This window comes from Synchiropus splendidus, chromosome 10, assembly GCF_027744825.2.
Source record: "Synchiropus splendidus isolate RoL2022-P1 chromosome 10, RoL_Sspl_1.0, whole genome shotgun sequence".
Lineage (NCBI taxonomy): Eukaryota > Metazoa > Chordata > Actinopteri > Syngnathiformes > Callionymidae > Synchiropus > Synchiropus splendidus.
This window is the reverse complement of record NC_071343.1, coordinates 10,446,731-10,467,629: the sequence shown is the minus strand read 5'-3', so window position 1 is coordinate 10,467,629 and position 20,899 is coordinate 10,446,731. Positions and strand designations below refer to the sequence as shown.

General features: G+C 41.5%; 1 protein-coding gene across 1 annotated transcript in view; it reads left to right on the top strand.

Annotated features, from left to right (window-relative positions):
- The window catches only part of tfpia (tissue factor pathway inhibitor a), a 29,183-nt gene extending 8,981 nt beyond the window's left edge, over nt 1–20,202 (top strand). Inside the window, exons 2-7 of the mRNA XM_053877063.1 lie at nt 12,649–12,852; nt 18,171–18,347; nt 18,418–18,438; nt 18,582–18,644; nt 18,710–18,892; nt 19,596–20,202. Of these exons, the coding sequence (XP_053733038.1) occupies nt 12,649–12,852; nt 18,171–18,347; nt 18,418–18,438; nt 18,582–18,644; nt 18,710–18,892; nt 19,596–19,663 (716 nt within the window). The 3' untranslated portion in view covers nt 19,664–20,202. The remainder of the gene's footprint in view (nt 1–12,648; nt 12,853–18,170; nt 18,348–18,417; nt 18,439–18,581; nt 18,645–18,709; nt 18,893–19,595) is intronic.
- The last annotated feature ends 697 nt before the right edge of the window (nt 20,203–20,899 follow it).

The window sequence follows — 20,899 nt, the reverse complement described above, 5'->3', positions numbered from 1 at the left end:
TACGATAGATTGTTCAGCCCATCTTTTCTTCAAATAAACACAACTGCAAATAACAAATGACTAATAAAAATAGTTGTATATACTGCTGACTTCAGCACCCGAAGAAGAGCCATTTGCAGTTTTACTTTACTGACCTTGCATGGCGTAAGCTCTGGGCCATAGCACACATGGTGGATATATATTATTATATATAAATATAAATAAATATGTTTTTAGTTTTTATAGAAGTGCCAGTTGACCTCTGCATATGTATATTTTAAACCACATCTTTATGAGAGAGAAAATCAAGATTTTCTTTCTTGATGTACATTATGACCTGTTCCAACACAGTCAGTGACTGTTAAGCTCAAATATATATATTTTCTCTTTTTCACTGGATTATTTTGGCAAGAAAGCTTCACAGCTTGAGTGACCTCCGTCACGTCAGGTGGGTTGTTCCAGTCCCTGGGTAGCACCACCCAGCGGAATTTATAAAACTCTACCAAAGTCACATCAGTCCAAACTCCTTGGAATCGGACGGGTCATTCAGAAGAAGGTGAGAAGTAGTTCGACTCCGACATGAAGCAAAAGCACTGGCAGGTAAATTAATTAAACTCGAAGATAACCTGGTGTCAACATCGGTGCTCCGGTTGGTTCCCTTTCTGCCACTTAAAATGAGATCAAAATCGCAGAGCCACGCTTTCTTAAGGCCAAAAATCATTTGTTTAAACGTTGTGCTGCCTCTTTTGCATAAACCTGATGCACCACTGGAGAGTGCCTCAGGGGGTCACGACAGGTCAGTTAGCTTGGCCAGGAAATAGAACCTCATTGAGCAAAGGTGAGTGCCGCAAAATGATTCTCGCTCTGGCCGCCGTCCTGGATCTGGGCAGCTCTGTCACAGACAAATGAGCTGCAGGGCCAGATGCCAACATTCATGTCGCTACTCTCAGTCCTACATGGGTTTTGTGTTGCCCCCCTTTGCACTGTTCTTCTATGCTGGTCTTGTGCTCAGCGCAGTGACCTGTGAACATCTTTGGCATTATCGTACAGTGGAAGAATGGGAGGCTGTGTGTGTCACAATAACACGTTTTCAATGACGATACATTGTTCCATTTAATTCCACTTATGATCATAAATCTTCATAAATGTTTATGGTTTTGATAAGCTATGCTCTGGTTAAGGTGTGTGTAGTCATTGAGGTGTAAAACAGCATCAAACATTTACTAAAATATTTGCTGTAGGCATTTGAAGACAGAGAAAAATGGAATATGATGGGTGGCCACTGAAAGACTGAAGGATGTGAAACAATCTGCAATCCTGTTTCTTTGTTTTATTATTATGTTTTTGGAGATTCAATTGAGGGATACACTTCAATATTTTGTGATAAAAAACAGATGACCACCATGTGTTGCTCACTCTGTACACGAGGTATCTGGTCCTCAACGTTTCAGCTCAAATACGGCCCTTAAGTTCTTGAATCGTTCAAGGTTTATTTACCTTAACTTGTTCTTTGAAGTGCATAGTCAAATCAGGTGAACACAGAGGCGAAAACAAGTTCAACATTCAAATGTATCGTTTGCCGAAAATCTCTCCGGCAGCACAGTAGCCCAAAGTTGTCGGAACTATATTTCCCTCTATTTGAATCATACTTAGCCATACTTGGCCCCCTAGTGGCCACCTTACATATAGGAAGTTTTCATTTTGCAACATTTCTTACCGTTGTTCGCTGAGTAATAATGTTGGAACATTTTCTTCTAACAGAGTGGTTGAAAAGAACGGGTGTTGCTGGTGTTCGTGTTGCTGGGATGGTGAAGAAATGATAGAATATTTTATGCTCAATGTCATGTGTGTAGAAAAGGAAGTGGAAAACTTGATGAAGAATGACATGGCGTGGATGAGAAGAAGGGAACCCACAATGAAGCCTAGAGGAAAAACATTATATAGTCAGATAACTGAACCTGTTTAGTCAGAGCTGGAGACTAGATATGGATCGGTCTGTGAAAGCAGGACTAGTTGGACCCTGGAATTTCCAAGTGTTTCATGATTTGAATATTTATTTAAAGGTGTTTTCAACTGATTTATCTGTGAATAATTCACAAACTGCCACAATTGGAAATTTGCTTAAGACAGTCAGGCTGTGCTTTTGCGTTTCCCAAGGCGATGGACCTCCATTGTTTACGGAGTCAACTGTCATCCCTCCGCTTTGAAGAAGGTGTGACCCGTACACAGGTTTTTAACAAGGTTGCTCACCTTTTGGGCCTGAAGGAATCCGACAAACAAACTCTAATTGGCTTCCAACTGGATTACGCCAGTGCGGCGCTGTGGTGCTCCAAATGTCACGGCTGGGATTTGGCGGAGTCACCGCAGATGCCACAGAGGATATCCAGGCTTTCTTTGTTTACCTACCCGCAGGTAGTCGAGGAGGCGTAATTGTAAACTGCCCTTCTCTGGACAGGCTTGTGAGCAACATAGTCGGCAGTTTTGGTACATGCTCTCATTTAAAGGTTTCTTTTTAGGTTGGGATTGGACACTTAAGTGGTCCAGTAGACCTCTCCTCCCACCACCTGTGATCGTAACACTCTGCTGTGGTTAAAAATGCACGAGCCTTTTAGATAATGAAGACTGTTCCCCTGCAGCCAAACTAATCCTGAACACTGTTTTCCTGCCTGTATAAACGTATTAAGGGATCTAAGGAAGACTTTGCGGGGAGAGTTTTAAAGTCCAAGAGCCTGGAGTGCAAAGTTCTGGGCGTCTCCTGCAGCAGTTACGGTGCCAGTCAGGCATCTGCATGCGGCAACCTGTTGCTGTCCAAAAACAAATCGCTCCACTTTAATCCATTAGGCCACTTCTTTCTCAGCGCTCACATTATTGTTCGCTGGAACGGCAACAGATTTTCGCCCGAAGGCACCAATGTGTCGAGCTTTCTTTCATCCGCCAGTGAAAGTGCTTTGATCAGCCAACAGGAAGAGCCACTGGAGTTGGACGGCGATATCGCTGCCGAAATGAGGTCGTCCTTTATTTTATTGATGCTGTGCTCTAATAGCTCTTACGCCTTTTGTTGTTCGCATAATATCACTGCAGTTATCGCCTCATAGCGGTGAAACCATGTCCACATCACTGTCTTCCAAAAGGTGGAGGCCCAACACTGACTGAAGTTTTTTTTAATCCATTGACTCTTATTTGCCACTTTGAGAACTCATATTCTAACCGCACCTACTGGCTGAAGCTGGTGTCTTTTTGGATGCAAATATGGCGGCAGGCTGCGAGGAAGTTTAGTACCAAACCCTCCTGTGTTCATATCATCCTTGGTGAATCCATTCACCTATTGATTTTCAACTGGGAGATGGAGCCGGTATTAGTGTATACCGCAGCAGTACTTGCACTACTTGTCAGTCATCCTGGATATAAACACTACTTCAAGTAAATGCTTAGTTTATCATGGGTATTTAGGGCGGAGTCTTTAATAGATCATGACTATTAACTCCAGACAAAAATGATAGTGAACCATTCATGGGGCACTTCATTGCCCAGTGCAACGTCAACCAGAGCATCTGTGATGGAGGGGAAGTGAGCTTGTATAAAAGTTCCCTCATGGCAGACCATTCCAATGTTATTTAGAAACCGGAAAAAAGAAATGGAAAATTATTTACCTCAAATTACTGTCACTTTTTAATCAAGTCTCTCCTCTGCAAAAAAAAGTGGGAATTATGTGTCAGAAAATATAGTGTTTCAACTATTTTATAATACTAATTCAGTGTTTTTATTTAAAAATGATGCCAGTTAGTAGAAAAACTAGCTCTGCGGACTTGTTGAAAGTGGTTTCATTAAATACCTTCACCTTCTTCTGCCGCTTATCGGGTCACGGAGGCAGCATTCGGAGCAGGGAAGCCCAAACTTCCCAATCCGCACAAACCTCCTCCAGCTCCTCCCGGGGGATCCCGAGGCGTTCCCAGGCCAGACCGGAGACATCATCTCTCCAGCGAGTCCTGGGTCTTCCCCGGGGTCTCCTCCTGGTAGGACATGCCCGGAACACCTCCCCAAGGAGGCGTCCAGGAGGCATCCGGATCAGATGCCCGAGCCACCTCAGCTGGTTCCTCTCGATGTGGAGGAGCAGCGGCTCCACCCCGAGCTCCTCCCGGATGACCGAACTCCTCACCCTATCTCTAAGGGTGCAGCCAGCCACTATGCGGAGGAAACAATAATAAATATAATACCTCAGTGGGTTTGTTTTTAACAGAGAATTGTTCTTTGTTTTATGGATTCTCATTTTTTTCTTTAAACTTATTTGTAAGGGGTATAATAAAGTGTTGGTCCAAAACCATGTGACGGAATCGGATTACTATGTTGAGGCAGATGTGAATATGGTAATGTACTCAGTCAGTCAGCTTAACGTTTAGAGGAAAAGTTTCAAGATACATTTTTAGACCTTAAATTTCTCACCAGGTGAAATTGGTTGTCACAGTTACAATATTGAATGTCCCAAATTAAAAGGAATCGTGTGTGTGTTGTGTTTGTGCGTGTGTGTGGGCATGTTTTACCACACTTGTGAGTACCATGTCTTGACAAGCCACCTTCTTGTGAGGACATTGTGGCCAGTCACACAAGGTTTAGAGGCTTAAAACCTCAGTAAAAGTAGTTTAGATGGTTAAGTCAAGGGATAGAGGCTGGGGAAAGTGTGTATACCTGGTACAGCTATACTTGTGGGGACTAATTCGTGGAAACGCATATCTTTGCTTTGTGGGGACATTAGCGTGTAGTTGTGTGTGTGTGTGTGTGTTTAAGCATATCTGTCCTAGTGAGGTCCAATTTCAGGAACAACACCTCCTTGTGGGGCCCTTTAGCTGGACCCCTCAATTTGAGGATGAGGTCTTCAAAACAGCAGGGTCATTATACTTGGGTTTGAGTCCTGGTGAAGGTGAGCCATGTGTTTTGGCTGGTTATGTTCAGGGTGAGAGGCTGGGGAAAGAGAGTGGTCCCCACAAAGACGGTTGTGACAGACCTGTGTGTGTGTGAGTGAGAGAGCGAGTTGAACCCCACACTGTGTTGAACTCTCAGACAGTGGTGAGCTACTGTGATGTGTGAGCGACAAACTATTTATGGCGCTTGTAAGCGACGGATGTGTCACTCATTATGTGTTTGCTCTGCATGAGCCGCCCTGATGACCTGGCGTCTCATGGTTTGGATCAATGCTGCCTTTTGCGACCGAACCAAAGTTTCAGGAAGTGACTCTTCTCCCCCACCACAGTATTCCAGTCGACTGAAGCTCACGTTCACTGAAAATAAACGGCTGCGTACCGACCAAACAAAGACACTCGGACTCCTTGGAAGAGGTCAAACTCTGAATGAGAACGTTGAGGCTGTTATTATCTTTTCTTCCATGCTAAGCTGAAAAACCACAGAGGACCTGTGACTCACCCCGGCTTCATTGTGCGCCGGCCTGAGGGATCGGCCTGCGATAAACCAGTGGACTGCTGATTTACATTGACTTAAGCTTTTGATTCACTCACACCACGGGTTCTTGAAGATCACTTGAGTGTCATGAATCACTAATGATTGACATCCTGCAGTTGGTGGTTCAGTAGACCGACGCGAGATTGTGATAAATCTTTCAGGACGACTCTACTACTGACCAGATTTTGAAGTCCAAACTGTTACATTAGCCATCCACCTCAGTAGAATATATTGTTGTAGTCATGTCACGCGGAAGCTTCAGTCAGGGACGGAAAAGTCCTCTATTTGAGGCGTTGAGTGTGAGAATGTGTCGGCTGGATGTTAAACTCTAGAGCTAAAACTACATGTGATGACATCACCTTGACCTTGGTCAAAACAGGCACCATGACTTTGACCTCTGTAGTGCTTGACTTATTTCTGTCTGAACAGTCGAAGTGTGTTTCTCCCCCCTTTGTTGTTTCGCCTGCAGCTGCACAGCTAGTGTGTAAGTGCCTCTTGCTGAGAGACATAAATCTTGAACAAGCCTGGACTGGACCTCAAACCTTCCTTGACCAGGTGTTTGGCAGTGAGCTATTGTTGAATAACCCAGATCTTTATCCAAGAGTCTGTGTGTTGCCCGGGCCGGGCTTGTCTGCGTGTCCTCTGGAGGGTTCCCGCCAATGAAAAATTGATGCCTCTGAAATCTGTTCCCCGGTTCTGCAGAGTACATATTTCAAAGAGTCGACTGATTGGTTGGCTGGTTTCCAGAGGCTTTGCCGACGCGTTGTGCTGAACTATATTTGTTCACCTTCAACACAACAACAGAGAGAATTCCTCGTGACAGATCCAGGGCCTTGGATAGATGCAAGGGTAGTTTTACAACCACAGTGTTGTCACCGTTCTGTTGTGTGCTTGTCAAACGCAGCCCAGTCATCACCCAATATCACTGAATAAACCTGTTTAATAGAGGTCAAAGTGGCTCTCTTTATCTAAATCTAAGCAACAGTATGAGGAGCTTAAGTCACGCCCATCTACTTCTAGATTGAAATATACCAACTGTAAGTGTTTAACAATGTCAGCTAATGTTTGCCGTCTTCTACCTTTGATAGTTTAGTAGCTTTAGCATCTAACTGAGCGCCAGAGCAGTCAGATTCTGTCATTCATGCGACGTTTGTTTTGTAGTTCAAATAGCTGTCATGATTCGCCTTTATTTTATCCTTCCGTTTTTGTTTGTTGTCCCTCTTTGTTGGAGCTTTACCAACACGGCTTGGTTCCAGCAACGTGTGTCATATGGACTCCATTTGAATGTTGGGAATTTGGCTTTAATCGTCCGTCCATTCGTTCTCTCGACTGCTTCCTTTGTTTTCTGATCCTCTGGTTCTCCCTGGTGCCTGAGTTAGTGTTTTCATTAGGAGTGGGATTCGATTTAAAGAATTAACCTCATAAATTTGATAATTTGCGATGAATTAATCTCAATTAATCGCAGTTTAATGGTATAAGAATATTTGCCAAATGAAGCCACATTTTTCAATGGGAATGAATTTGGTATATTACTGAATGATGGACCCAGACATACATTTAAACAACAAAATATTGTTTATTTTGCATCAGTTTGACAACAGCACAATAAATCACGATGGTACATTCAAGTTTTTCACCTTATTAAAACTAAACCTCTTTAATGTCTAGAAGATATTTGTCTAAAAATGAAACTTGCCCCCCATAACTCCATGTAATGTATTCTCAGCTGATTCCTCCATATTTGTTGTTCTTATCATCCTAGCTGTGACATGTCTTAGATATATCGATATTAGATAATAGATATAGTTGGTCTTTCTTTACCCTATTTTTAACTCGCTGTCTGAAGCCTATTGCCTTCACAAAGGGCAAGATGAATTTTCCAATCTTGAGTACGTTTTCACGACTGCGTTTGTGATTTTGTTATTTCTGACCGTCGTGTTTGTATTTCCGTTCGGTGACGTTTGTCTCTCAACCTGTCTCTCTGTGAGTCTTCCATCAAGGCACTTGGCTTCCGCTCGGCTTCTAACAATAGTCACGTACTTTAACAAATAAAACGTCGAAAGTCACTATCATTATTTATCATATAAATTGAGATACAGTGTATGTGTGGTTCAGATCTTGAGGCAAAGTGGACCAGAAAATATCTTGTATCTCTCCATAGACTTCCATTCATTTTTTTAGGTCCCATGGATGGACCAGCAGACTTGGGCTCCCTCTCGTGGTTCAGATATCCTTCCCAGGTGGAGGGGTTTGTTGTCATCAGTTTTATCTAGGGGTCTCATTCACAAGTGACGACAGACTAACTGAGGTCTCTGTCGTGAGGTTTTGGAGCCAACTTGAGCCAAGTCAGTTAAATAAATCTTAAATCAGTTAAATTGAGAAATGATGATAGAGCTTTTAGCTGTCACGAATCCGTGTGTCCAGGTCTGGAGAGGCAGACAGGTTGCTGACTCTGACACGCAACACAGCCTGGTGTACATCAGCTGCTACTGCACAAGCCCACAAGCCAGAGTCTCTACACCAATTCCTCAGGTCATGTCCACAGGGAGATGGGATGGCACCCAACTGTGAGAGAGGTTACAACAGTCCAGCTGCAGACCTTATTACCGGGGCACTGATGGAGCCTCCCAGCAAATCTGGACTTCAGCTCCTGTTTGTGTGTGGCTGTGGCAGCGATAAATAAGTTTATATATATGTATATATATATAGCAGACACAGTGTGTGGTGTGTTGTGCTGCTGTGGAAGCCAGGAGCAGTGTATTTAGACTTGTTTTTACCTCTGTAAATAAAGGAATTGGCAGAGGTTATTTAGTGCTTGTTTTACGTTTGTTGTTGTGAAAAGAACAAGTCTAAAACCAGCACTTATTTCAATAAACCTTTCAGGATTGTAGTGAAATGCGCTAGCTTACAGTAGTTGCGTGTTCTATAGGTTCATTTGGATTTATAGCCAGGTGTTTTTACGTGTGACAAACCATATGGGAGCGGGGGATGCGCGTCGCTAGGGGCAGCGGGGTCTCAGCTGTATTTATTGCGTCGTGTTTCGGGCGACATTTGTTGTAGCAAACACTCAAGTTGAAAAATCTGAACTTCAGCGACAGGCTTTAGGGGGACGGATGCCAAGAGGGAAAATTCATCAAAGAGAAAAAGGAGAAGTGAAGAGGAAGAGAAGATGATTTTAGAGGTTGCGGGAATTCACCAAGCTGTGGACCTAGTGACAGTGACGTTTAATGTATGAAATTATATACTGGTTGACATGGCCTCCTAGTCTACACTTATCTCGCTGTTTGATTTACAAGAAGAAAGTTTATAGTTTCAGTTTATTTTGAAGCTTGGGAATCAATGATGTGGTTGTGATTATCCTGAATAAAACTAGTGTAGACATGGTGGAGAAACATCTTCTACTGTGCATGTCAACGCTAAACTGAACTGACTCACCACATACCTGTAGATGAGTGTTTTCCACATGAGTAGGGACTTCAGATTAAGAGTACTTCTTGGAACTTCGGAAGGACGTATTAAGCCGCTACACTTTCTCAGTTTGCATTTATGTGAATACGAACAGCAGGTTTAAAGCAGTTAGGTGTCTTGTTGTGGTGTTGGAGTTGAGCTTCATAGCATGAATGAGTCAGAAAGGGTATAGTTTAAAGATATAGTTGTTCTTATTGACCCTATTTTTAACTTGCTCTCTGAAGCCTATTGCCTTTATAAAGGGCAAGATCAAAGGACGAACTGTAAGTTAGTTAGTCCTGCCTCCGTTCATCAGTTGCTATAAGTCACCTGAGACCACCCTCTTCTCTTCTCCCTCTAGTCAGCCTGAATTCACCTTTCAACGTTTAATACCTAGACCCAAATAAACATGGTGCGTTTGCATACCACGATGAGTCCTAGCAGGGGGTTCCACTGAGCGCGCTGCTATGCAAAAAATTCAAAGGCGCGGTTTCAGAAGCTGCCGTTCAAGCTCCAGTCGGCCGCAAATCCTTTTAGTCGGACATTCCTTTCTTCTCAGTGGGTCATCTCATAGCTGTGGCGATGCCAGCGGTCATAACAGAGACCCAACCACCCGAACTCAGCAGGGATGGCAGCGGAGCAGAATCCGGCTGAGAGAGATAAAATGTTTGCAAGATGAGTCGAAAAGTAAGACAAATCGGTCCCCTCTCAGACTTGGACTGCCACTTATAATCCTCAATTAGGACCTATGAGGACCTTGGATCAGATGAAGTTCTGACATGGTTATTTAGAACCCAGCATAAACATCCATCTGCTCTCAGTGGCTGTGCAAGGATTGCTGCAGCATGCTGGGAAGCTAGCTTTCTCTCTTTGGCTGGCTCTTCGTGCTGGCCACCACCTGCCAGGGTCTGCTGCTTTTCACCCAGGGATTTGTTTTCAGATGACGCGCAACAATACTCAATATTGAAGGCTGCAACCCATGTGGTGTGATGGTTTTTCTAAAGCAGGTGGTGAACGGTTTCTCGCCATGGTGCACTGAAGAATATGAAAGGTTCTTTTATTTATTGGATTCAGTCTTTTTTCAAACTTGTTTTGACTCTTGCATAAGGTTGCTCAAGGCCTGGATATAAAAGGCAGGGGGCTGCAGCTCTTCCATCCCTTTGCTTATTGGAGAGGCGCCTCTCTTGTTTTGAGGCTGCAATCTTGTTTTTATTTTACATCTGCAACTGATTCCCGTTGTAGCCTCAGAGTGAGAAAGGTTTGGGGTTTGTGAATCAACCCTTAGTACTTAATATATGGGTGTATTTTTCCACTGTCAGAAAATACAGTTCAATTGGGGTCTGTAAATTATCGATCTCATGTGAACCATTCAACCAGCGTAGCCAGGATTTATATTATTTTGGACTGAAGACTGATATTTTAGAGGTACTTAATGGACATTAGGAGGGTTGGTTTAATACTTGCCGATTCTGTGAGAGCACAGAGTGGGTGGTCCAAGTGGAAAGAATCGAAGGACCCAGCAGCCCAGTCTAACAGTCAACTGTTGAGAGTTTTTCTGGCGTTTACCAGAAGTACCAGAAGCTCATGTCAGGCAGTTTTTGCCATAAGTGAACTATGAACAATGTAACTAGTGACGGGTCTGTGAGGCTTCATGAAACAGTGCCCACATTTTCAGAGCCTACTAGATGGCGCTCTCTTCTCTAAAATTTTGGGATTTGTACAACTGTTTCACCTCACATCATTTTTCAATAGAGCACTGCCTACTGAGTTCTGAAAATGAGGGCACTGTTTCATGAAGCCTCACCAGCCCATCACTAGACGTGACCAACCACTATTTTGATAGTTGACTATAGTTTAATGGCCATGTTTTTTTTGTATCTCACTTCAGTCTTTGACGTGTGAAAATGGTCCCATACTTTCTACGTTTTTTCAACTTTTTTCGGTGACTTGGGAGCCTCAGTGCAGCAAGTTGTGCACTTGCACAGACAAGAGAGCGATAAGTCATGACTCATTTACATAAATGAAGCTGTCAGGAGTTAATTAAACAGTTGGTTGTAGTCGACTTGCTGGTGAACAGAGAGTACAGGTTGGACCTTGTTGTTTAGTTGCTGCCAGCTGCCAACTTTTGCGAGCACTTTGGTGTGAGACTTGGACGTGGGGTCTAGCTACACTTGACTCGGCCAGAGATGCGGAAGTGTGAGAAGCCTCATTTGCATGAGTCTCACAAGGATCGTGTGAGAGTTGGCAGGTCAGCACATGTTTAACAAGGTCAAGTGATTGAAAGCCATTGGAAGCAATTTTGTTCAACTGAACAACCCACAACATTTTGTTACATTTGGCCTCCAGCTCGCTGACGCATGGAAAGGCGTGACTTATTTGTGTTTCGCACACAAAGCAGTTGTTAATGTTGTGATTATGAGTCTGTCTGACAGGACGAACGTCTTTTTTTGGTCTCACTTAAACCGACATGAAGAATGTTGAGGTACACCATCAGTTAAACTGGCAACTGTCCGATGAAGGTTCGGTGGTTTTTCTGTTTTTGGATGGCAATATAGAATTGAACCTCGGTTTTCGAACATCCCAGACTTCAAACAAATCAGAGTTCGAACGAATATTTCGAGATTTTTTTTGTTTCTGATTTCGAACGAAGATCCAGAACTCGAACGCCACTTTGTCATTCAGAGCTGGACACGCACCGGGCACCTCTTCACTTCTGGAGAGACGTCACTCACTCGGCAACCCCTCCCACATGCAGCGGCCACACACATAGAGGAACAGTGCACCTGCAGCAGACACTCTACATTCACTCCTACAAAAGACTATTTTAAGGCTTGGAACGCATTATTTCTTTTTCCATTCATTGTAATGGGAAAAATCGATTCAGATTTCGAACAATTCACTTCTCGAATGGCCATCTGGAACGGATTGTGGTCGAGAACCGAGGTGCCACTGTAGCCTTCCATGAGCTACCCAACTTCCAATGTGCCACCAGCGACCTGGACTCACGAAGCATGACTCAGCCAGAGTGACGGCAACCGCAGTTTACATGCAGTGCAGTGAAAATCGAACTAGGACTACTTCACCACCGTGGGCGCCATGAGTACTTCAGACCTTTTCGTTTGACCCAAGAGGAAGAGCAATCGAAGTTTATGGGTAGTGAGAAGCTGTTTCAGAGTGTTTAAATTGAACTCTGTAGACAGCGATCGTGCAATTGACTAGTTCAGACTAAACCTCAGAGGTCCAGAATCAGCGTGTCAGAGCAATGGTTCAGCGGCGTCACCGTCATGGAGTCGCCAACGTCGTCCACAAGCTTCCTTTGGCAGGTTTTGGAAATACACTCACAAGTAGTAAATATTCTGAATATTATGTTGTCTGTTATTACAAGAAAGCTAGGTGTGGAGTAACAAAAGCACAGAGAGCTTAGCAGACATGCTAACGGTTGCTAACTTGAAGGTAATGACATCGACTTAAACCTTCTCATCTTGTGAGAAAAACGCACTGCTAGAATGCCATTGACTACAGAGAAAAGACCCGATTGTTGACAAAAATGATGCTAGTCTAGACGATGTAATGCGAATAACCAGAGTTTGCATCAGCTGAGAAGAGCTGTTCGTACAGTTATACTGAAACCAGTTGAGTCACAGAGCTCACAATAATTCAGCAGCAGATCTGTCACGACAACAGTGACCCAAATTGTCTCCCACATCAACCGTTCTTTTATGTTCGTGAGAACAAACATGACAGTCTGTCTTTCTTTTTTTTTTATTTCAGATGATGGAAAACAACCCGGGCCTCTCATCTTCAGTGAGATTTGCGGCATGAAAGCTGATCCGGGACCTTGCAAAGCCATCAAGGACAGATTCTTCTTCAACATAGACAGCGGACAGTGTGAGCAATTTGAATACGGCGGCTGCGGCGGGAACGCCAACAACTTTGCCACCGTGGAAGAATGTGAAGAAGCGTGCGTTGTCACAGGTGAGTCTGGCAGTCAGATCGTACAAAGTAGGAAAAGTCAGATGTGAAACGCTTAAATCTCAGAAACAAAGTGATTCATTCAATGAGGCTGCTCATGGAGAACAAATCTAAGTAGCCCAGTAGGATCATGGAACTGAGATTGAGTGTATTTTTTGAAGGTAAAATATGAAAATCTAATAATTTATTCTTATAATTATTATAGAAATATTCAATAATGTCAGTTAAACGGGAAGCTGAAAACCAGTTCTATTTTTCAAAAAGTGGGGGAATAAAGTCAGATCTGTTTAACAAAAACAACATTTTTAAAAATCTTGAAAAAAGAAAATTTCACGGATAAAACATACTTTTTTTTAAAATCATAGTGATGCTGATGAGGCTTCATGAAACCACGTCCTCGTTCTCAGAGCTCAGTGGGTGGTGCTATCCGTTTAAATATGAGGTAGAAATGGAAAGATTTATAGATTTTCATCTAGTGGTCTTGGAAAATGAGGACACTGTTTCATGAAGCCTCATAAGCCTGTCACTAATGTTGCCTACTGAAGCTTCAACTGCCTGTATCGTGAACAGGAAGCTCTCGCCAAAACAAATGAAACGACACAAATGGAAACAATTTGTTTGTAATATTATTTATATGGCGTGTCATAATTGCCTCTTTATTCTTACCAGTCAATAATCCAGACTCTGCGCTTTCAACTCTCCCTTTCTTCCTCACTTTTGTCGGATGTGATGCATGAATTTAGACTCAGCTGGAGGCGTCTACTAATCGGAGGAAGTGGGCACTTTCATGAGCGAGCCGTATTGTATTATTCATAAGTTACACAGATCCAGTTGAAGTGTAATGGATGTGAAATCAATTGTTAATAGTGGCCCCTCTGAAGAATTAGATGCGGAAAACGGAGAATCTTGCTCATAGGCTTCTTGGAGAGTAAAACAGCTGCTGATGGCTTTTCAAAAGTGAGAAGTGGATGTGGGAAACTGACTGGATGTCAATGTAGCATCAACAACCGACACGATTGTCCTGCTTTGTTTCTTTGAATAAGCAAAGTTGACAGTGGGGAAAAGTCATAAAACTCTTTCATTTGGTCCCTTTACTGATGACTGCATATTTTATGACTCATAAACATTTCAGCCAAAAGAACATCGCTGTTCTCTTGTCGCTGTGGAGTAGCTCCATCCACTAATGTAATCTACTACTCTGGAGACACAGTCAGGATATTAAGCCAAAGTTTATGACCGAGAGGAAGTGTGGTACTGTGAGAGGAAGTCAGGGGCATCAGGGAATTATGTCAATGACTGGTGAAACCATGATGTTTGCTGATGATACAGTGATCTGTCATAGGAGGGAAGACTGCTTTATTGTGTTGTAAAAAGTTTTTAAGATACAGAAAAATATTTTTTGAAGTTCGCATCTGGTGTTTAAAGCAGGACAGTAAATGCATTTTTGCTAAAATGCTCACACACTCACTTCAACAGGAAACATTTCAAGGCTGTACTTGTGTATTTGGCAATATGTGACTTATGAGCATCCAGCATGGTGATCAAGATCTTCACATGTCAAATGAGAGTTGAGATAACAAGTCCACAGCAGAGACTTGTGAGGCATGTGCGTGCATGAACCTCGTGAGGAACTACTTTTGTCGTTGATTTACAACAAAATTAAAGCTTGGACTTTTAGCACTCTAGCAGTAAGTATTTGACTCGCTGATACGGCGGCATCTTACGTGCCTTGTCTGTTTTAGTTTTCAACAAAAAAGGACAACACTGAAGATGGTGTACCTTCTCTGTCTTGGAGTAGTGGTTATGGGCTGATGAGACTTCATGAATCAGTGTCCCCCAAAAAGGATGTGAGGTGTCATTGAAATGACTGTTCTAGGCTAAAGATATTGGACTAGAGATGGAATCCTGTTTCATGAGGCGTCATAAGTAGTGATGGCCTGGAAACGGTGTCCTTATTTTCAGAGCTCATGAGATGCTCTCGCTTTAAGAATGATGTGAGGATTTGTTGGAGTACTTGCAGTGCAGAACGCCATTTAAAATGAAGACACTGTTTCATGAAGCCTCACCAGTCTATTACGAGACATTATTGGTGATGGGCTGGTGAGGCTTCATGAAACATTATCCTCATTCCAGTGCCCCCTAGATGCCACTTGCTACTCTAAACTCTTTGGATTAAACAGTCATTTATAAGCCAAGAGCGCCACCTACTGAGCTCTGTAAACACTGTTTCATGAAGCCCCGTCAACCCATCACTAGACATTGTGTTACAGTATTTCATCAAGGTGGCACAGTTATGCATCACCAGCTGAGAGTGTGGCTCTGTGTCGTGGCTCCTGAAGTCTACCAGACTTAGTGACACCTTTATGTGGTTGACTGACCTGGTTTCATATTTCTCTCAAAACAGCATGGAATTTAGTCAATGGAAAGATTTTAAGATGTGTGGAGTTTAAAAGAATACACTCATTAGAGACACAACTTTACTGTAGATTCTTTCCAAAGACTGTCACCATCCCACTTGGTGACTCACATTAAAAGGGAGAAAAACTAAATGGCTGCCACACACACTTTAAATTGCTTTCAGAAATTAAAATGGGGGAAAATGTGTCTCATAAAAAAGGCTATCACAGGTTTCTAAATATTTTACACTGTTCTATTAAGTACTTTATATCTTCGGTCGATTGATGCACATTTCCAATTCATTTTAATCTCCAACGCAGCTCAGTCTTCAAAGAACCTGCGTCTTTCCGATAGTTTCCATCAAATATTGAAGTCCAGGTACAAACAAAGAACCTGCACCGCACTTTAAACACGACGGCCATTGGCGCATTAAACCCCCCATTCAAGGTTTTAATTCCTGCTTATGAATATTAATGAACATTTGCGCCACCTTCTAATCCGGGGATGTTTCTGCTGATGATCCGACAATCAAATTAAAAGATGAAACAGAAACACCTTCAGGGAAATAATTAGACGGGTAAAAAAATGTCCACAGGGAAACTCATTTACTGGGTAAACTTTGAAATGGCACATAGAGAAACCCGTCCCATAACTTTGGCTCCGTCGAAAAACTGAACCCTAGTGTCGCTGTAATCCATCCGTTAATCTGTTTCTCTGGAGGTAAAAGATCAGTGTAATAAATGTGAAACGTGGCTGTGGAGTAGCGCTGAATATCCACACTATAGACCAACACTGAGAGAGACTGTGTCTTCAAATTACGCTTTGATATAATATAATAAAACAAGCAAAAAAAAAGTATGTTTGCAAATGTCATTTGATAAAATATTATTTCATTTTTTAAGGGGTGAATGACTTGGTAACACTGCTAACGGTAGCACATGTAAATATTATCTGACATCACTTTACTATAAAGCATTTTTATCAATACCCATTATTTATTTGTTTGGAAGTAGAAGAGAGCGGTATTTTAATAGCTATGGGTGATATGATGGACCAAAAATAAATAAATAAATGCATAAATACATAACTAAATGCTTGCATAAATAAATAAATAATCTGCAGATAAAAGTAAAATTGTTGAAATAAATAAATAGAAATAATATCTAATTTCCTTTTTTACAAAATGGTGCTATTTCTGTATATATATATATATATACATTTATTTATCATTATTTACCTTTCATTTATTTGTGCATTTAGTTATTTAAACATTTTCTATTCATGTATTAATACATTTTGCATTTTATTTATTTCCATTTTTCATCTATCATTTATTTTGACATTTCACTGTCAATGTTGAAGAAGTCACTTTTTTTATTTTTACATTTTTACATTTATTGATACATTTGTTTATACATTTGATAATGTATTTACAAAGGTATGCGTTTATTTATTTATTAAGGGGGAGAAAACACAAATTTACAAAGTCAGTTCTTTGTATTTTTCTATTGTTACTATTCAAAAAGCAATGAATAATGCAAAAATGACTTTTGCTCTGACTGGACGAAGGCCGCATCAGGAGAAGCAAAGGGCCGCATGTGGCCCCCTGGCCGTACTCTGCCGACTTGTAAGCTATTTTAGATGGACACTGTAGTGAAGGGTTGATGAGGCTTCGTGAAACAGTGTTTTCAGAACTCAGTTGGTGTGTGAAACTGGTTGTACACATGTGAATATTTGAGAGCAGAGAGCAGTTCTGATCTTAAGAGACTTCAGTGCGACGCAAATGTCTCTTTCAGACATCCAACCTTTTATAAAAGTGTGTGCGACATTTCCCTTCACCACGTGAGCAAAACCAGGCTGAATTATTCAGTCATTTTCTCGCACCGGCCTCCGCATAAGTTGACCTTTCTGGCTGCAGAAAAATTCTTTCGCAAAGGTCATGAACCCAAGTGGGAGGAAGACCTACTTTTCTCTCTTAGTGGAATAAAAACAGCCTTTTCTTCTTCAACTGAGTTTCCTGAACCCGCGTGAGTCACCATCATTTACCCCTCAGTACATTTCCATCTGGGGAGGTCTGACTCTAAAACAGTGCTCCATTAGATTTGCTCCACTGAAGATGGAAATTGATCGTAGTTGTAACGTTGGATGGCAACGTTTGATGGCGATGCAAAAATGAGCATCTGCATGTCTGTAGTTTGCCTCCCTCTATTGGCAACAACCAACTGTCACAGTTGAAGGAACTTCATTTTCTTTTCCTCGTGACATTTTTATTTCCTTTGCACTCGTGGCACTCCAAATGTATGCAGTAAAGACTGGTATTATTGTGATAAGTACCACTCTTAATCGTAGTAGAGGTAAACCATATTAATAGTTTTGGAAACAGAATCATAAAAATATTTTAATTATTTAATAATTTATTATTCTTTTATTTTGGTGTTCACGTTTTAGACGTCGGTTTGTCTCCATCTCTCATCTTTTGTGTACTACATTTAGCCTTCGGGTGACTGCGTGGTTAAGGCAATGTTATTCTAAAAGACGTTCAATAAAAAAAAAAATTCTATCTTTATGATATTTTTAAATAGAGGAGGTCCCACTCTTGAATGTGCTCCCTTCTGATCGCACTTTAAAACCTCTTCCTCACGTCTTCCTGACTCGGTATCGACTCGGCGGATGAAATATTGAGTTTGGCCGGTGGGCGACGGCCAAGTCTGTGACCCAGTGATTCACGGCTCAAAAGAGCTGACACTCACCTCAAATCACAAGTCACCTTCTCCGCCTAGGGCCCGAGTGTTGATTCAGAATTAATCCTTGCCAGCTCACTCCGGAGACTGTGGCGTCGTGAAGCTGAATGAGTACACGTGTGTTTTCAGTGTTCCAGTGCATCCATTAGATCTTAACAGAATTTTCTTTTCCATTTCCCACAGCCGACAAGAGTCCGTGCCACCTGCCCGAGTCCTCGGGTCCCTGTCGAGGTTTGCTGATTCGCTACTTCTATGACAGCGCGGCTCAGATGTGCACCGACTTCTACTACGGCGGGTGTTTGGGGAACGCCAACAACTTCCTGAGCATGGAGGCGTGTCAGGCCAGATGTCCGGGTCCAGGTGAGCTGACCCGTCTGATCAAAACCACATCTCCCCCGTACTGACTGTGACCTTTCTTTTTTCGGTGCAGAGAAAACCACCAAACTACCAGGTGAGGCTCGAATAATAGGCCTGTTTATTATCTTCTCACTGCGAGAATATTCTCTGTGTGGCTTTCCTCAATGCACTCTGGTTTCCTCCCACTGTCCAAAAGCAAGTGCGCAGGCAAATGAACGATGTTCTCTTGTGTCTCAGACGACGTCGCCGTGAATCAACCTCAGGTGCAGCTCAGTCCCCCGAAGCTTCCCCATCACAACGGTGAGAAACCAGCGACGACAAGCTTTTTCGGTGCCTTTTAACTTCCTGTCCGCTCGTCCTGTCAGACGGAGAGATGGCCACGTTTTGCTTGAGTCCGATTGAGCGAGGGCCCTGCGACGACTCCATCAAAAGGTTTGGCTTCAACCCCAAAACCAAGCGCTGCGAGATGTTCCTGTACAGCGGCTGTGGAGGGAACAAGAACAACTTCACTCGCCGCAGATACTGCATCCGCAGGTGCATCAAGAGAAGTGAGCGCATTTTATTCATTTCACTTTCAATGTCTTTTTTTCTTCTGCTGTCAAGTTGTTTTGCAGTTCATTTTCTGACATGCACTTTTTCTGGATTTATTATAAAAGTCTTTTTTTCCAGTAATAACTTTGTTTTTTTTTTATGTCTCAAGGTTCTTTTTTTGTTTCATCAAAAAATTATTTTGTGTGTATTTGTTTTACATTTGTGAATTTAAAATAAAAGACGACTTTTTATGTTTTACTTTTTGCCATTTATTTATTACCATGTTATATATCACATTTTTCTCATGGTCTTTTTTTAACATTTGTTAAATCTAATTTCTATTTTTTGATGTTAACTAATAGCCTTTTTTTGCATTATTTATTTAAATACAAGGCTCCTTGACTTGTTTTTCATATTGCTTCTTCTGGCCACCATTTATTTATTTATGTTTTTGTCCCTGATTTTCTTATGGACTTTTTGCTTATTTATTTTTGCTTTTCCACTTCTTTGTCTTTTCTGCCATATTTTTTGTTTATTTATTTTCTTTAGTCTCACCTTCTCCGCCGTCTTCTGTTCCCCTGCTGCTGCCAGAGTTTCATTTTTAATCCACACATTTGAGACTGAGGGTCGGAGTCTGAGCTGGAGACCAATTTAACAGCGACTGTTCAATAAATAAGCGAACGTGAGCTGTCTAATTGTGATCTGCTGTGTTTTGTGCAGTCTCTGGGATGAACATGATCCGTCTAAAGAGGAAAAAGATGGAGGACCTTTTGCTCAGCTCGTCCTGAGACGACGCTGTCTCATGGTGGAGTCCCTCCAAGCACCCGACGCTTCAGTGTTTTAGTCGTGACAATAAACACTTCTGTTTAGCTGACCACACACTCCAGTGCTCGCCGGTTTCTTCGCTACTATATAATCACCTTTGTTGTTTTTAATGACATACACAAACGCTGCATTGAGATTATCATCCATATGTATTTGTGTCGTCTTGTGACGTCATTCATTGAGTAATAATCTATATTAAGAGCAAATCATCAGGGGATTAATCCACTCTGACGCTGGGATGTACGACAACACAGAGATTAAATCTATTCTCAAGGGCAAATGAAACAACCTGCGCTCACGATCACCTCTAATATGACATCATTCTTGTTGGGTTAACCGTCATTACAGGTTGTTCACCTCTGCCGCCAGAATTGTAGTAAGGCCAGATGATCAAAAGGGGGCGATGTTGTGTTACCAAAGTTTCACTCGCTTATTTTTGCTTATTGTTTTCCTTTCATGTATTTGATTGGGAGTTTATTTAATAAAATTTGACTGTCGCTTATTGCTTTATTTGTGTGTGTGTTTATTATTATTATTTTACTTTACCGAAAAACACTTGATTGTTCGTGACAGTTGTTCAGTTATGTCAATTGTTCAACTCTCTCTCTCTCTCTCTCTCTCTCTCTATATATATATATATATATATATAAATTTTCCAACAATATCATCAGTTGTTTTTAATGTTCACAATGATAACGATTACAACTGAATAATAAATATGTGTGTGTGTATTATTCAGTTGTAATCGTTATCATTGTGAACATTAAAGACAAATATATATGTATTATTCAGTTGTAATAGTTATCATTGTGAACATTAAAGACAAATATATATATATATACCTGTATGTATTATTCAGTTGTAATAGTTATCATTGTGAACATTAAAGACAAATATATATATATATATACCTGTATGTATTATTCAGTTGTAATAGTTATCATTGTGAACATTAAAGACAAATATATATGTATTATTCAGTTGTAATAGTTATTGTGAACATTAAAAACAACTGATGATATTGTAGGAAAATGAAAAAAACAGAAAAGATCAAGTTTCAAAAAAGTATATTTAGGTCAAGGAGAAATTGCTACTGAATCACCATCATGTTCCGTCATCATAAACATTTATTCTCAAAACCAAAAAAGAGTAAACATTAATTAAAAAAAAAAAAAACAAAACATTGAACTGAAATCTTT